The sequence below is a fragment of the Micromesistius poutassou genome, assembly GCF_964030765.1.
Source record: "Micromesistius poutassou genome assembly, chromosome: 4".
Lineage (NCBI taxonomy): Eukaryota > Metazoa > Chordata > Actinopteri > Gadiformes > Gadidae > Micromesistius > Micromesistius poutassou.
In genome coordinates this window covers 10,814,774-10,828,804 of record NC_140274.1, presented here as the reverse complement: position 1 = coordinate 10,828,804, position 14,031 = coordinate 10,814,774, and the positions used below count along the sequence as shown (strand labels likewise).

At 46.7% G+C, this 14,031-nt stretch overlaps 2 protein-coding genes across 2 annotated transcripts in view; one reads left to right on the top strand and one right to left on the bottom strand.

Moving 5' to 3' along the window:
• Positions 1-877: 877 nt before the first annotated feature.
• On the bottom strand, positions 878-2,921 carry LOC311342030 (uncharacterized protein; the record flags this gene model as incomplete). Its single annotated transcript, XM_084466844.1, has 9 exons — positions 878-1,027; positions 1,292-1,404; positions 1,657-1,703; positions 1,777-1,801; positions 1,896-1,997; positions 2,076-2,105; positions 2,185-2,250; positions 2,386-2,697; positions 2,873-2,921. The coding sequence occupies 9 exons, from the start codon at positions 2,919-2,921 to the stop codon at positions 878-880; spliced, it is 894 nt and encodes a 297-aa protein (XP_084322970.1).
• Positions 2,922-3,731: 810 nt separating this feature from the next.
• Positions 3,732-14,031, top strand: part of LOC311341508 (uncharacterized protein) — a gene marked incomplete at both ends in the record, with an annotated part of 63,615 nt that continues 53,315 nt past the window's right edge. The window contains 22 exons of the mRNA XM_084466341.1: positions 3,732-3,801; positions 3,978-4,092; positions 4,226-4,313; positions 4,594-4,782; positions 4,871-4,976; positions 5,147-5,386; positions 5,634-5,735; positions 6,101-6,286; positions 7,454-7,564; positions 7,811-8,003; positions 8,200-8,336; positions 8,925-9,149; positions 9,422-9,563; positions 9,726-9,849; positions 10,291-10,482; positions 10,588-10,725; positions 10,994-11,176; positions 11,418-11,612; positions 11,861-12,009; positions 12,459-12,603; positions 13,021-13,155; positions 13,670-13,822. Of these exons, the coding sequence (XP_084322467.1) occupies positions 3,732-3,801; positions 3,978-4,092; positions 4,226-4,313; positions 4,594-4,782; positions 4,871-4,976; positions 5,147-5,386; positions 5,634-5,735; positions 6,101-6,286; positions 7,454-7,564; positions 7,811-8,003; positions 8,200-8,336; positions 8,925-9,149; positions 9,422-9,563; positions 9,726-9,849; positions 10,291-10,482; positions 10,588-10,725; positions 10,994-11,176; positions 11,418-11,612; positions 11,861-12,009; positions 12,459-12,603; positions 13,021-13,155; positions 13,670-13,822 (3,318 nt within the window). The remainder of the gene's footprint in view (positions 3,802-3,977; positions 4,093-4,225; positions 4,314-4,593; positions 4,783-4,870; positions 4,977-5,146; positions 5,387-5,633; positions 5,736-6,100; positions 6,287-7,453; positions 7,565-7,810; positions 8,004-8,199; positions 8,337-8,924; positions 9,150-9,421; positions 9,564-9,725; positions 9,850-10,290; positions 10,483-10,587; positions 10,726-10,993; positions 11,177-11,417; positions 11,613-11,860; positions 12,010-12,458; positions 12,604-13,020; positions 13,156-13,669; positions 13,823-14,031) is intronic.

Genomic DNA, 14,031 nt, shown 5'->3' with positions numbered 1-14,031 from the left:
TATAGGCCTTGTTTCAGGGTAAACTACAAAAACACTTTAATTGGCTTCCTGTTAATATGCTAATGTTATCACCATGTTAGAGTAAATTGTTGAAATTAAATCAAACCTTAAATGAATGGTTGTTGTAGAATCTGTCCTCGAGTTTTGCCGCCCACTCAGCAGGGTCCAAGCCACTCTCTTAAAGCAATAATGAAAATAAAAATAAGTGTAGGCCTATACGCTTATTGTTAATACTTAATCAGAACATTCAACTGTAACGTTAGGTCAATTACCTTCTCTTTCTTTAAGAAGGCCGTCAAAGTAAAGCGCTGCAAAAGTAGGGATGTCTTCAGGCTGGTGTCTCAACACTTCCCTCGCCAGCCCCTCAAGGACGGAGCCAAACCCACGAGGAACTCGTAGGTGTGTGTTGGAGAAAGGTACAGCCATCCTCTATCAGACCACGTAGGGCTTCAGCAAGGATCAGTCATACAAATGTTTTGATGTCGTTATTTAACGTCTGGTAAAATCAAGTTAAATATGTATTTCTTTGTAAACAACAACTGAACTGCAATGAGCATTTAAGTACATTGTTTGTTTTTTCACCAATTATAAATAGACTCAATGTTAACGTACCTTTTAAATCAACTTAAACAACTGAGTAGTAGTGAGACACCAGAGCGCACGTCAACATGAGTTTTGTTTATGATTGTTGCTATGCAACGAAACTAATGTACGGAGAGCCAAGAGGTCCTCCTGCCCAACGGAGAAACGCAAGACACAGTTGTTTCGTACAATTTAATTCACACGATTAATACCAAGGTAAATACAAGATTAGAATCTAGCACTTAATTCAGGCATGGATTTAATACATAAAGTTTGTCCCAGTAGGCCAACGCAATCACGAATACGTAATTATTGCATACTCCGAGTTGGTGCTCAGTTTACGCGAGATTTCTCTCGGGATCACATTGAGTCGGTCAGCAGAGCGCGAGATCTGCGGCAGGTGAGACGAAGGGAAGGGGCTCAGGTACGTCTCATCTCTCCAGCGCTGGACGGGGAAACACACAGTGGATAGGAAAGTTACCATGGTGGCCGTCGTGTCTAGCATACCACGAATAAACTCAATAATGTATGACATCAAGGCCAAGACCTCTTATAGGTCTCGACTCTCGAATGACCATTTTTCATGAAATGAAAAGCCTTCGACAAAAAACGATACCGTTCAACTCGATGGGAAAACATTAACAATAAATACTATACACTACCATACATATATATACTTTGTGACGACTTAGCAAATGGTTTATTCTACCTCTCTTTGGTCTTCGTGACTGCCGTAACATATTTGTGCGAGCTCTGGCGAGCTGGCCCCTCGGACAGTGATCACGATGTCAGCGTAAGCCACCTCGCTGTCACTCTGGTCATCTGGGTGAAAGGACAACAAGAGGCTTCTGAATGAGTCGACTGTGTTACATTTCCCCGCGTATCGTGAATGGTGACACAGTTGACACACCACGCGCCGCAACACTGTTGGAGGCCGTTGCTTTCTCACAGTGTTTGGACTACTGTGACCCTGTACAATATCATAGCACAGAGCATCTACCCCATGAATACCCCGGTATAGTGGTTGGGATTCTTGGGAATGTACAATTGTTAATTTCATGGAAAATGACTTACCTCCAGCAGGTGAGCGGTTGGCATGGGAACCTAGTGATGTATGCCGACTGGGAAAATTTTAATTATTTGATTTTAGTAGCCATCATTTCAGACAAGTAGTGGATCATGTTTTTCACTTACTCCTTTATTGATTCAACAGGGCCGTCTGAAAAAAACAGTGATTTTGTTTTAGAAACATTACAGATTAGTGGCTATATTACAGTTTATTATAGTAAAAAGTATTAATGTTATCAACTTACCCTTCCTTTTATGCTTTACTAAAAGGAAAACCCCTAACCCCACAAGGACAATGCCTACAATCACAAGGACTCTTTGCAGAGAATTCATTCCAGTCACCTCTCCTGTTATAAATAAAACAACACAATGTTACATCCAAATTATTCATATCCTTAATTTACATCAAAACCATATCATCTCACCTGAATCCTTTGGTTGAGTGGTGATTGAGGCTAAGAAAAGTAGAACACAAAATGTGAGCATTTTGACAAATTGTGCTAAAAACATGACGTCATGAAACTCAAAACTCACCTGTTATCATTTCAGTCCATTTGATTTCATAGCTTGTAGAACCTGTGGTCCAAATGTCTCTATGACCTGGAATTTGTCAGTATTTTCAGTACATATAAACCTTAACTGGGACTGGAAATATACGTATAAAGTCCCCTTTCTACTCCTTTTCTACTGGTTTAAAAGATACATATCATAATTTGGGATATTAAACAAACATACCATGAATCTGCAGCGCCACCCTAAGCTCTGTTTGTCGCTTCAGCTCTGGGTGACCTGTGTCCTCTGAGTAGCATATGTAGATGGAGCCGACGTCTTCAGCAGAAATGTTTGCAAACGGTAAAGATACGGTGCAGACCCCATTTTGGGTGTTCACACCCATACAGCCCGCAGTGCCAGAGCCTTCTTCAGGACTCCAACAGCCACGCACAAACCCAATGGAACAGTTGTATGTGCAGTTCAACATCAACGGTTCTCCTACTGCAACGCTTATGGTGTCAAGGGGCACCCCTGTATTCTCACATTTGGTTGAGTCTGCAATGAGATTAATAATGAGTATATGACATGATTATTATTGGTACATGTGAAAATGTTAAAGCATTATTGGACCAACACCAATGGTGTTGTATCAAATGTCTTTTATACACACTATTTTCAAAGCAATATTTTGATAACATATTTATTTGTGGAATATAAGCAAATACTTTACCTTGGCTCACCCAAAGAAGGAGCATTTTCATGTAAATTGACAACCTCATTTCTTTTTTTTCTTTTCAGACAAGATCTTGGTGTGGTGTCTTTATGATGACAGTTGTAGTGCCACTACCAGATACAGTACAGGGCTTTCAATTTAGCACCCCCCCCCCCTGTGGAACAAAGGAAGTGGTGAAGAACAGGATACAAATGGGGGTAAAAAAAACTGTTCATTTTCCATATAGGGCACCTGGCTTATTTGAAATGTGAATATGTATTGGAAAAACCCTAAGACAAACGTAATGTTTTTAATTGTCTCTTTTCCTTAGTACTGTGTGTTTTGTCAACAAAGTGATGTGCCTCCTAGAAACCAGGATGTTGGCTTGCAAACGCATGCACTTACAGCTCACTAATGCACCTCACATCCCTTCATACCTAAAGAGAACGGTGCTGCCACACACACCACCACCCACAGCAAGCACCCACTATCCGCAAAAGCAAGCGACTAAAGAAAACCCCAAAATACATTGGTTTCAAATGGTTATGTGTTCGCTGTTTACAACCAACACAAATGTTACATAGACACACATAGCCTCTGGTCATTTCAAGCTGAAAGGTTGATTTTCCACATACATATCATGTATTATGAATATCAAGATAGAGTTCCAAAGAACACCGGTGCATACCATTACAGGGCCGCTAGATAACACACTGGGGCCTCAGGTGTCGGTCTCACGTTTCACTTTCATTGACTGAGGGCCTCTCACTTTCAAACATCTCCCCGCACAGAGGAAAGAAAACGAAAAAAAGAAAAGGCTGCACGGATGGTGCAGAGTATATTATCAATGCTATTGATAATGTGGACGTGGAAAGTAATGCACCAGTTTGGTTTTAAAGCTCTTTGGGTCTTTTTGCTGCTGGCAGAGTCGGCTACTCTCATCTCAGGTAAGACGATGGTTCATTTCAGTCGGTCAGAGAATGGGTTTGCAAAAGGATTAATCAAATAGAAATCGTCCCAATTTAAATTATTGCATCGAACAATTAGAGGAAAAGAAAATGCATCATCCACTTTATTCATTTGTGTTTTAACCTGTATATTTCTTTTGAATACTTTGTGTAAGACCCCTTTGAAGGGAGCGCCGACCTGCCCATGCAGTCGGAGACGGACCTGGGCTGGTGCTCAGAGGGAACGTACGCCTCCTACCATGGCTGCTTGGAATGCACCACAGGCCACTTGTAAGTCTGCACAATCCAACACGATTGACCCACCCCCCACACTTATCACCCCCCACAGTTATATGGTGACCATATGTCTGCGGCAGTGCATAAAAATCACTTAATAATTATTACGTGATCTTTAATTATCCAGTTGTCCTGGCAACATGTCAGCACCTCACAAATGCCCGCTGGGAACGTTCAACTTCTACACAGGGAGGAGCAGCGTCGGTGACTGCAAGGTGGACTTACTTAAAAGACTTACATTTTTTAATTCTTTTTTCAGCCTTGATATGGTCTTTTTTCAAAGTGATCGCTGATTACCAACTCTGTCGGGTACACTCTAAAACACAACACCATAATAATGTCTTTATTACTTAAAACAATGATCACACCGACAAGACACCTCATTGAGTTCTGACATCTGACAGAAAACAAACTTCATTTTCATTGCCGATTACGAGTTCTGTTGAATACATGGTTGTTACATAAAAGCCCATGTGCACCTGCTGTGTGCCGTAGCCGTGTTCTCCTGGCCTGATCAGCTCCGAGGACCGAGCAGACTGCAGTCCGTGTCCTGCTGGCTTCTCTTGTCACCCAGCCAATGGTACCCTGTCTGCCTGCCCCGAAGGACAGCATTCCCCAGAAGGGATCGTTCTCTGTTTGGCCTGCCCCATAGGCTCTGTGTGCCCATCTGGACACCCTCAGAAGGTTACCCGATGGCACTCCGCACACCGATTTGACTTCTGTGGGATACTGGTGTTTGGTAATGACCGTGTTCCCTGTGTGTTCTGTAAAGTGTGACCCGGGTGGGGAGGCCGACTCGGAGCAGACCGCTTGCGTCGACTGTCCCCCTGGCTTCTACTCCACCCCCTGCACCGTCCGTTGTGTCAAGTGTCCCTCCGGTACCCCCATCACATCCCATGATCACCGGTCAACACATTCATTCAAGACCAACACAAATTCCCTTCTTGCAATGAAATGATCAAATAAATGACTTGTGGATAGATAAATATCCCATCACCGCCGCCATCACCAAAAATATCTGAGATGGTCTTCCATACTGCTCCTATAGGAACTCACTGCCCAGAGAATGGGACGTCGCAGCCTCTCCCGTGCCCTCTGGGCCAGACCTCCTCCCCTGGACAGGCCCTCTGCCACCGGTGTAATGACTCCTCCCCACAGTGTGGGGGCGCTGCCGCGGTCCCATCTCCCTGGAGCAACACAGCCCAGCGGTCAGGCCAGGCCCTCGTCTGCCGCCCCGGAACGTACAAAGACCCGAGAGGAGGGCCGGCGTGTTTGTTCTGCCCTTTAGGTGAGGAGGTTGTGTGGAAGCATAGTCTGAGTGTGTTCACCCGAAGTGCACAACATCCAAGAAATAGAAAGCGTTCTGGTGCAAACTTGCTGCCCTGCATCGCCCAAGTGGGCGCTACACACTGCCATTGGATGTGGTGTCCTAACCCCCCCCACACACATACATACACTCAGTAGGCAAAGCACTTTGGGTGTTTTGAAAAGCGCTATTTAAATGCATTGATTTATTATATATTCTCCCCCCCCAGGCCATTACTGTGCTGTAGGAGAAGCGGCACCATGTCCAGGGGGGACTTACGGCCCTAAAGAGGGGATGGCGAGGCTGACAGACTGCCCAGCCTGCCCTGCAGGTATACAGAGAATGAGTCACCATTGTTACTTGAATAGAAGTTTATACCGTTTCCATTGTTTCCTTTTGCAATATATCAACATGGGGGCATCGGTCAATTGCATACATTGTTCTTGTGTAATGTGATTGTGATTGTGCATGCTTTTCGGTGTGCGATTCTGCTGTGGGCTTCCTCTGCAAAACCACTTCTGTGAAGAAAAAAAAACGTAACCGAGAAATCAATGTGTGAACTAAGCTATTTATGAGCGTTACGAGATAAATCCTAAAAATACAGTGCAACAACAGAGTATCGTATTACAATGTATTATGTATTACAACGTGTGCATTGGCTGATGATTCTCTCATCCGTGAATAACTCTCCCCCAGGCTTCTACTGCATGGAGGGCAGCACGGAGAGGCCCACCTCCCAGTTCCTGTGCCCACCGGGCTTTTACTGTGAAGAGGGCACCCCCAACGGGACCCCTTGCCCACCTGGCACGGCCGGGCAACAACTGGGACAGACAAGTAGGGCAGCCTGCAAGAGATGTGGAGAAGGACGCTTCTGTCCCGCAGGTGAGGCCGGACAGCATAAGGCACACGTTGACCACTGGAAGTGATGTCATGGAAGCCGTGCCGAAGCCAAAGTCAAGTCGTTTTGCCTATAAAAAGAGCCTCAGCTCCAGTCGTGCTACTGTGGTGTGTGACGCATTTCATAGCATACAGGATGCCACTAAACGTAGGAGGGACTGGGGGAGGCATGTGTATTGATCTTTATAGGAGGAAGATTTGCGATGGTGGGAGCAATGGCCACAGTGGCCCAGCCGGTGTGAATTTATGTTATTTGCGGTAAGAACATCATTACGCCCATGCAGACATCTGTGTCCTATTGCAAAAAACTGAATTTTAGGAAATAACCTGAGCAAAGAAAAAAATAACTGTTTCCTGTTCAAGGATGTCTTTAGAATAAATTCAGATCATATAATACACCTGAACATGGTTATTTAGGGAATTGCTCTACCGCTCCAAGATTCCTTTTTCATACAAATGCCACATGCATTAATGTCTTAGTCTTAACAAATAATTGCATGTTTCTGTTTCAGTGTGTCTCCTTAATAAAATCAGATCATATATTAATCATACACGGGAACATGATTATTTAGGGATTAGCTCTAATCTCCAGCTATTGCCCTCCAGATGCTTTTTGTTTCAGTGTGAACAGTGTTTGTGTGTGTGTGTGTGTGTCTGTGTGGGTGTGTTTGTGTGTGTGTATTTCTGTGTGTGTTTGTGTCTGTGTGTGTGTGTGTGTGTGTGTGTGTGTGTGTGTGTGTGTGTGTGTGTGTGTGCAGCGTCGGTGACTGTAAGGTGGACTTACTTAAAAGACTTACATTTTTAAATTCTTTTTTCAGCCTTGATAGGGTCTTTGTTTAAAATGTCAACAGACATTCGCTGATTACCAACTCTGTCAGTTACACTCTAAAACACAACACCATAATAATGTCTTTATTATTTAAAACAATGATCACACTGACAAATACAAAATTTTCATCATTGATTGACTAATTGGTACACCTCATTGAGTTGATCTGATATCTGACAGAAAACAAACTTCATTTTCATTGCCAATTACGAGTTCTGCTGAATACATGGTTGTTTGTATCTGTGTGTGTGTGTGTGTGTGTGTGTCTGTGTGTGTGTGTCTGTGTGTGTGTGTGTGTGTGTGTGTGTGTGTGTGTGTGACAGGATCAGTCAACCCTGGTCTGGCCTGTGCTAGGGGAAGATACTGCCCTGCCGGTACCATAGAGGAGATGGTCTGTCCGCAGGGCACCTTCACGCCACACCAAGGGGCAATAAGTATACATACCCTCTGATCTGTCATTTCGTATTCATATAATCACCTCACCTCATACAGTTGAAAAACAACAAAACAACCTTGAAGCTGGTACTGCTAAAGGCTCAATCAAGTAATACCAAAAGAATGCTACAATACAACCACATGATTAGATTGAACACCAGAATAATCCATCTAGTGGCGCTCAAATGAATACACAATGAATGGATAAACAAACAGGAGCAAATCTTCCACCATGATGCCTCCAGGTGTAAAGGATTGTTTGAGATGCCCAGGAGGTTTCTACTGCCCAGAGGGGACAAGAGACCCCCTGCCGTGCCCCCCAGGGAGCTTCAACCCCCTGCAGGGCCAGGATGAGCTGACAGACTGCAGGCCCTGCTACCCAGGCAAGGCCTGCACACAGGTAGCCCTCAAGGCCCCGGACGTGGCCTGCATGCAAGGGTAAACACCGCCTACGGACGCCAGACTCAACACCTCCTCCAGCAGTGGATATATTTATTGATTTACTCTGCAGAATCTCTCTTTCACAGCTTGAGCTAGCTTTGGTAGTTTGCATTGGTTTGCCTCGGTATATCTTCCACTCTCTCACAGAGTAAGTCTGTATAAAGTGTTTCTTTGCTCACCTGAATGCCGATAGGTTTGTGTGTCCTCCCGGTTCTTCCAAGCCAAACGCGCTGACCAATGCCTGCCCTCCGGGCACTCTGAGCAACCGCACGGACCTCACCGACCGCTCGCAGTGTCAGCCGTGCCCGGCCAGATACGCTTGTCCAAGAGGTGCCCTTCATCCCACTGGGGCAGATCTCACACTAATGACTTTGACTGGTTTTGTTGGATTTCTACAATGTTACTTGTTCCTCCTTTTACCTCTGGTGATGCAAATATATTATAGTGCACTATAAGATTAAGTCAAGATAGGTGTACTTTATTCATTCAAATTTGGGTATCAAAGCAGAAAGAACAGAACAGAATTAAATAAGTGATCCGTCCTTTTTAACATTTGTAAAAAGAAAAAGAATATACATATATACATGTTATATATATATATATATATATATATATATATATATATATATATAGAAAGAAGAAGAATATATATATTTTGTATAAACATACTGTACATACTTTGACATGTACAGAACGGAGCGTTCCACAGCATTTAGAAGAGCTGTGTTATAAATATATATATATATATATAGCTTATAGAGTAGAAACAATATCCATGTATGTTATATATATGCATATATATATGTATATATCTTACAGTAGAAACAATATCCATTTCTGTGTAACATATATTTATGTGTAACATATATAAATCTCTAACTACTTCCATTCCTGATCATTGGTCATTGGGCCCACCAGGTACAGGGGGGCTGCAGAGGCCTCCCGTGTCCTGCTTCGCGGGCCACTACTGCCCCGCTGGGACCATGTTCCCTACTCAGTACAAGTGTCCCGTGGGGACGTGGAGTGGGCGCAGCGGCCTGGAGACTGAGGCTGGATGTGGGCCGTGTTTGCCTGGCTGGTACTGTCTGGCCGGCGCCGGCGCCCCCTCTGGCCGATGCAGCTCCGGCCACTTCTGTCCTGAAGGTAACTGTCCTGAAGGTCACTGTCCTGAAGGTCACTGTCCTGAGGGTAAACAGGAAAGAGTCATGAACATTATATACTTTGGATAAACCCAGGCTGCAGTTTGGACCCTTTTGGAGTCAAAAACGTATTCTCCGCCTCCGGACAGGTCCCTGCTTCACAACTGGAGCAGACTTGTCTATATTTTTCAGAGTTGCATGTAGAAAACAGATAGATCAATGTAATGTGTAATTTGTGATGTAACCTGACCTCAGGTTTATGGGTTTTATTGCAAGGGACTGTGTACGGCACCCAGTTCCCCTGTCCTGCAGGCACCTACAGCATCAGGCTGGGCAACAGGCAGCCGGAGGACTGCCTCGAGTGTCCGGAGGGTTCCTTCTGTCTGCAAGGCACCTCCAAACCCTCACCCTGCCCACCGTAAGTCCGGGCCGGTAAAGAGGTCTGGAGCCATTAACGCCCCCCCGCCCCCCTCCAAAAAAACCACGGGGCTGCAAATTGGGAAGTTTCATGATCATATAAAGTCTGACTGCAATGTGAGCCTTCGTGTTCTTGCCTCCCCTCACCTTTTTTTCTCTCCAGCTCCACTTTTCGCCGGCTGAAAGGAGGCCAGCAGATAGAGGACTGCTCTGCCTGCCCTGCTGGCTATTTCTGTCCCCGCTCGGCGACTGTCAGCCCTGGAGTCTGTGGAACTGGCAGCTACTCAGTAAGAGGCCCGTTCCCCCATCTCTCCCTCTCGTTCTCGCTCTGTACCCGCTCCTCCTCGCCAAAGTGCCAAGACGCCCCGAACCGCTAGCGCCAGCAAAACTATGAGCTAGACTCAGTGTTGCCTTGACACAGACCTGTTCTGATTGGGCTTATTTTTAGGTGCACTGTTCTCTCCCATTGCCCGGTGCGATAACATCACACTGTTACTCACCAAATGTACGCGTGGCTAAAAATATTTGGCAGGTTTGAGTAACACTGTCAGCAGGTCATGTTATATTTCACAGTTTTTCCCTGTAGTCGTTGTTCTTGTTGTTGTTGTCATGCCGTTTCCTACCAACGTCTCTCCTCTTGTTTGACTTTGTGTTTGACTTTGTGTTCTCCACGGCATTTCATCCTCATCTCCTTCTTCTTCTCCTTCTTCTTCTTCTTCGCTGTGTAGGACGAAGGGTCTGAGCGCTGTGCTCCGTGCCTGCGGGGACATTACTGCAGTAGCGAGGCCACCAGCGAGGAGGCCATGTTGAGCATGATGGTGTGCCCCGCCGGCTTCCTCTGCTCCCAGGGGCTGGCCAGAGACCCCCAACGCTCGGCCACCCTGTGCCCACAGGGGTTCTACTGCCCTGGGGGAGGAATAGTGAGTCAGAACATGGGGGGGGGGCACAGCAGCCTGTGTTTTCAATTGTCTCCTTGGCTGCCTCAGTTCATTTATAATCACCATCTCTCTTGTTTTATTCTGCAGGATCCCAATCCCGTTCCATGCCCCAGCGGGACCTACAGTGGATCTCCTGGTTTGCGTGACGTCAACGAGTGTGTCCAGTGTCCTCCGGGAAAGTACTGCTACTCCCAGAATCCTCAGCAGAAGCCTATCAACGAGCCTGTGAGACTCTGCAATGTGACAGTCATGCACATATCTTTTAAATGAAGTTATATTGTACTTAGTGTCTTATCTCAGTGGAAACATTGACTATCCCACCAAGATTATATAAATGACCTACTGATACATTGTGGAATGAACTAACTATGACTATAACTATACATCAATCCGCCCTTTATTCAAATTGAGTAATCTTTTCTTACTTTCTTTTTTTTCTTTCTTTTCTTATGGTTGATTGAATTCTGATCTGTTGGGTGTGGTTGTCTTCCAGAGCGGACCCTGCCCGGATGGCCACTTCTGCCCTCAGGGAACCGGCGACCCATACACTTTCCCCTGCCAGGCAGGTCACTTCAGGAACAACACGCTGGGTCACTCTGGAGAGGCGTGCGTCCCGTGTCCGTCCAGGCACTACTGCCTCCGACCCGGAACACAGCTGCCTGAGATCTGCCCGCAGGTAGAGGCATTCCTTAACCACATCCACGATTTGAGGATCTTTAATTCAGTGTGTCGAAATGATTCAATATGTGATGGGTTGTGTGCATTTTCCTGCTCAAAACCCCTCTTTTTCTCTGCCAATTCGGTCTTTTCAACTTTTCTTCCTTTCTGTATTCGTTCTGTCTTTCTGTTTTTCTTTCCTTCCTTCCTTCCTTTCTTACTTCCTTCCTTCCTTCCTTCCTTCCCTCCGTCCTCCCTAGGGCTTCTACTGTCCCGAGGGCAGCTCGGATCCTCAGCCGTGTCCGGGAGGAAGCTACGGATCCCGGCCAGCTCTCATTGATAGGTCTGAGTGCACCTCTTGTGGCGGAGGCCGGTACTGCATGGGTGTAGGCCTCAGTGAGCCCTCAGGAGACTGCACTGAGGGCTTCTACTGCAGAGAGGGAGCCACATCTACCGTGAGGAAATATGCTTATTATTGTGATTATATATTCCATATTCAGAGATAATATAGATGTATAAATAATATACTGTATATTGTAGGATTGATCTGATCTCCAAACTATGTGTGAATGTGTGTGTGTGTGTGTGTGTGTGTGTGTATGTTTGTACATGTGTACGTGTGCGCGTGTGTGCTTGTGTATGATTGTGTATGTGTATGTGCGTGTGTGTATATATGTGTGCATGCGTGTGCTCTTTTCCATAGACCCCGGTAGACGGGGCGACGGGGGGCTTATGTCCTGTTGGCAGCTACTGCCCCCCCGCCTCCACCTCCCCGTCCCCTTGCCCCCCGGGACGCTACAGCAGCAGTGCTGGGATGGGCCGCCCGGAGCACTGCACCCCATGCCCACCAGGGTAACACAGGAGTCCCCACCTCTTCACCCCACAGGCAGCTCTGTGAACACGGCTTCAACGTGTTGGCTGCAAACTGTCCTAAAGTTTGTGTTCTGTTGTGGTTCATCTCCATGGTGTGCCCTTTTATTCCAAACACTGCAATTACTATTTAGACATTTCTCAGGGAGATCTTTATACAAAACGACCCACAATGCATTCAGATACATGTCTCAAACTTTAGTCTGAGAGTAACACACGTAGCCCTACACTACCAACGATCTGTCTGTCTTTCTCTCTCTCTCTCTTTCTCTCTCTCTCTCTCCCTCACTTTTTTTAATCTCCCTCTCGCTCTCTCTCTCTTTCTCCCTCTCTCTCTTTTCTCTCTCTGTTCTCTTATCCCTCTCTCTCTCTCTCTCTCTCTCTCTCTCTCTCTCTCCTCTCACCAGTTTCTACTGCTCAGGCTTCAACAGCTCCGCTCCGTCCGGCCCGTGCGCTGCGGGCCACTACTGCACGGGGGGCTCTGCGTCCCCCACCCAGCACCAGGCGGAGAAGGGGAGCTACAGCCCCAAGGGGGCATCGCGGCCCGAGCCCTGCCCTCCCGGCACCTTCCAGGCGGTGAGAACCAGGCCTCAACTCCCGTCCCCCTACTGATGTAAAAGTGTATGACGTGCATCCGATGATGATGATGATGATGATGGTGATGATGATGGGCATGATGATGATGATGATGATGGTGATGATGATGATGATGGTGGTGATGATGGTGATGATGATGATGATGATGAGTCCTTCAAGGTGATTTTGTTTTCAGAGCGTTCTAGTTTTCAAGGTGATCTTCATCTCCCCTCGGTATTGCTATCAGGAGGGCGAAGAGAGGAGGTGTTGAAGGAGGAGGGAAGTGTGTGTGTGTGTGTGTGTGTGTGTGTGTGTGTGTGTGTGTGTCAGACAGCAGCTCTCATCACCCCCTTATGTAAATGCTATTTTTAGTCGGCTATAAGTGCAGGGTCTCGCTGTTTGTGTCGTCTCCCTCAGGGTCGGGGCGGGCGGGCGTGCGTTGCGTGCCCGGGTGGCAGACTGTGTGATCAGACCGGCCTGTCCCAGACCTCCCCCTGCCCTCCCGGACACTACTGTCCCCCCGGAGCCACCGTCGCCCGGCCCTGCCCTCCGGTCAGACACTGTGTGTGTGTGTGTGTGTGTGTGTGTGTGTGTTTCATATCTAGTGTGTGTCTGTGTGTGTGTTTTTGTGCGTGTGTGTGCGCGTATATCCTTGTGCATATGTTTGTGCATCCTTGCGTATGTGTGTGTGTGTGTGTGTGTGTGTGTGTGTGTGTGTGTGTGCTTGTGTGGGAGACAAAGCATGTCAAAAGGATGACAAAGGGTACTTGTGCATGTCTGTGGTATGTGTGCTGGCATGTATGGACAAAATAAAGAGAGAGAGGAAGAAAAAAGAGTGAGATATAGAGGGCATTTGTGAATGCATGTGGTGCTTATTGTTGTCCCCCACCTCACTCCCTCCCTCCCTCCCTCTGCTCACTCCCTTCCCCTCACCCCACTTCCTTCCTTCCCTCCCGCCCTGTCTGAGCGATGGCTTGCGTTAACGTTGTCTAGAAAGACTGACTACCTCTCCACCACTCAGTTCCGGCACCTCAACTGTGGCTGTCCTCCCATGTCTGTGATGCAGGGCACCTACTCTGACCTGCCTGGGGGTGTGGAGGTCCAACACTGTCATCTGTGCGATGCGGGCTGGTTCTGTGGGCAGGAGGGTCTGTCCCACCCCCAGGGTCTCTGTGATCCTGGACACTTCTGCACGGCTGGAGCTGCCACCGCCTCCCCAGTACGACACAGACGACGATCGATAGATTCCGTGCTTACAATACATATGCTAGATCTAGCCATCAAGTGTGGTGTGAGCATTAGTGCAGAGTTCGGACTTGTAACTACAGCTATGGCTATGACTGTATATATCTATTTAATCACCTTCATTAACCACTGAGAAAGGATCCGATTTACAACGATATACAATATGAAATTCATACCAAAACT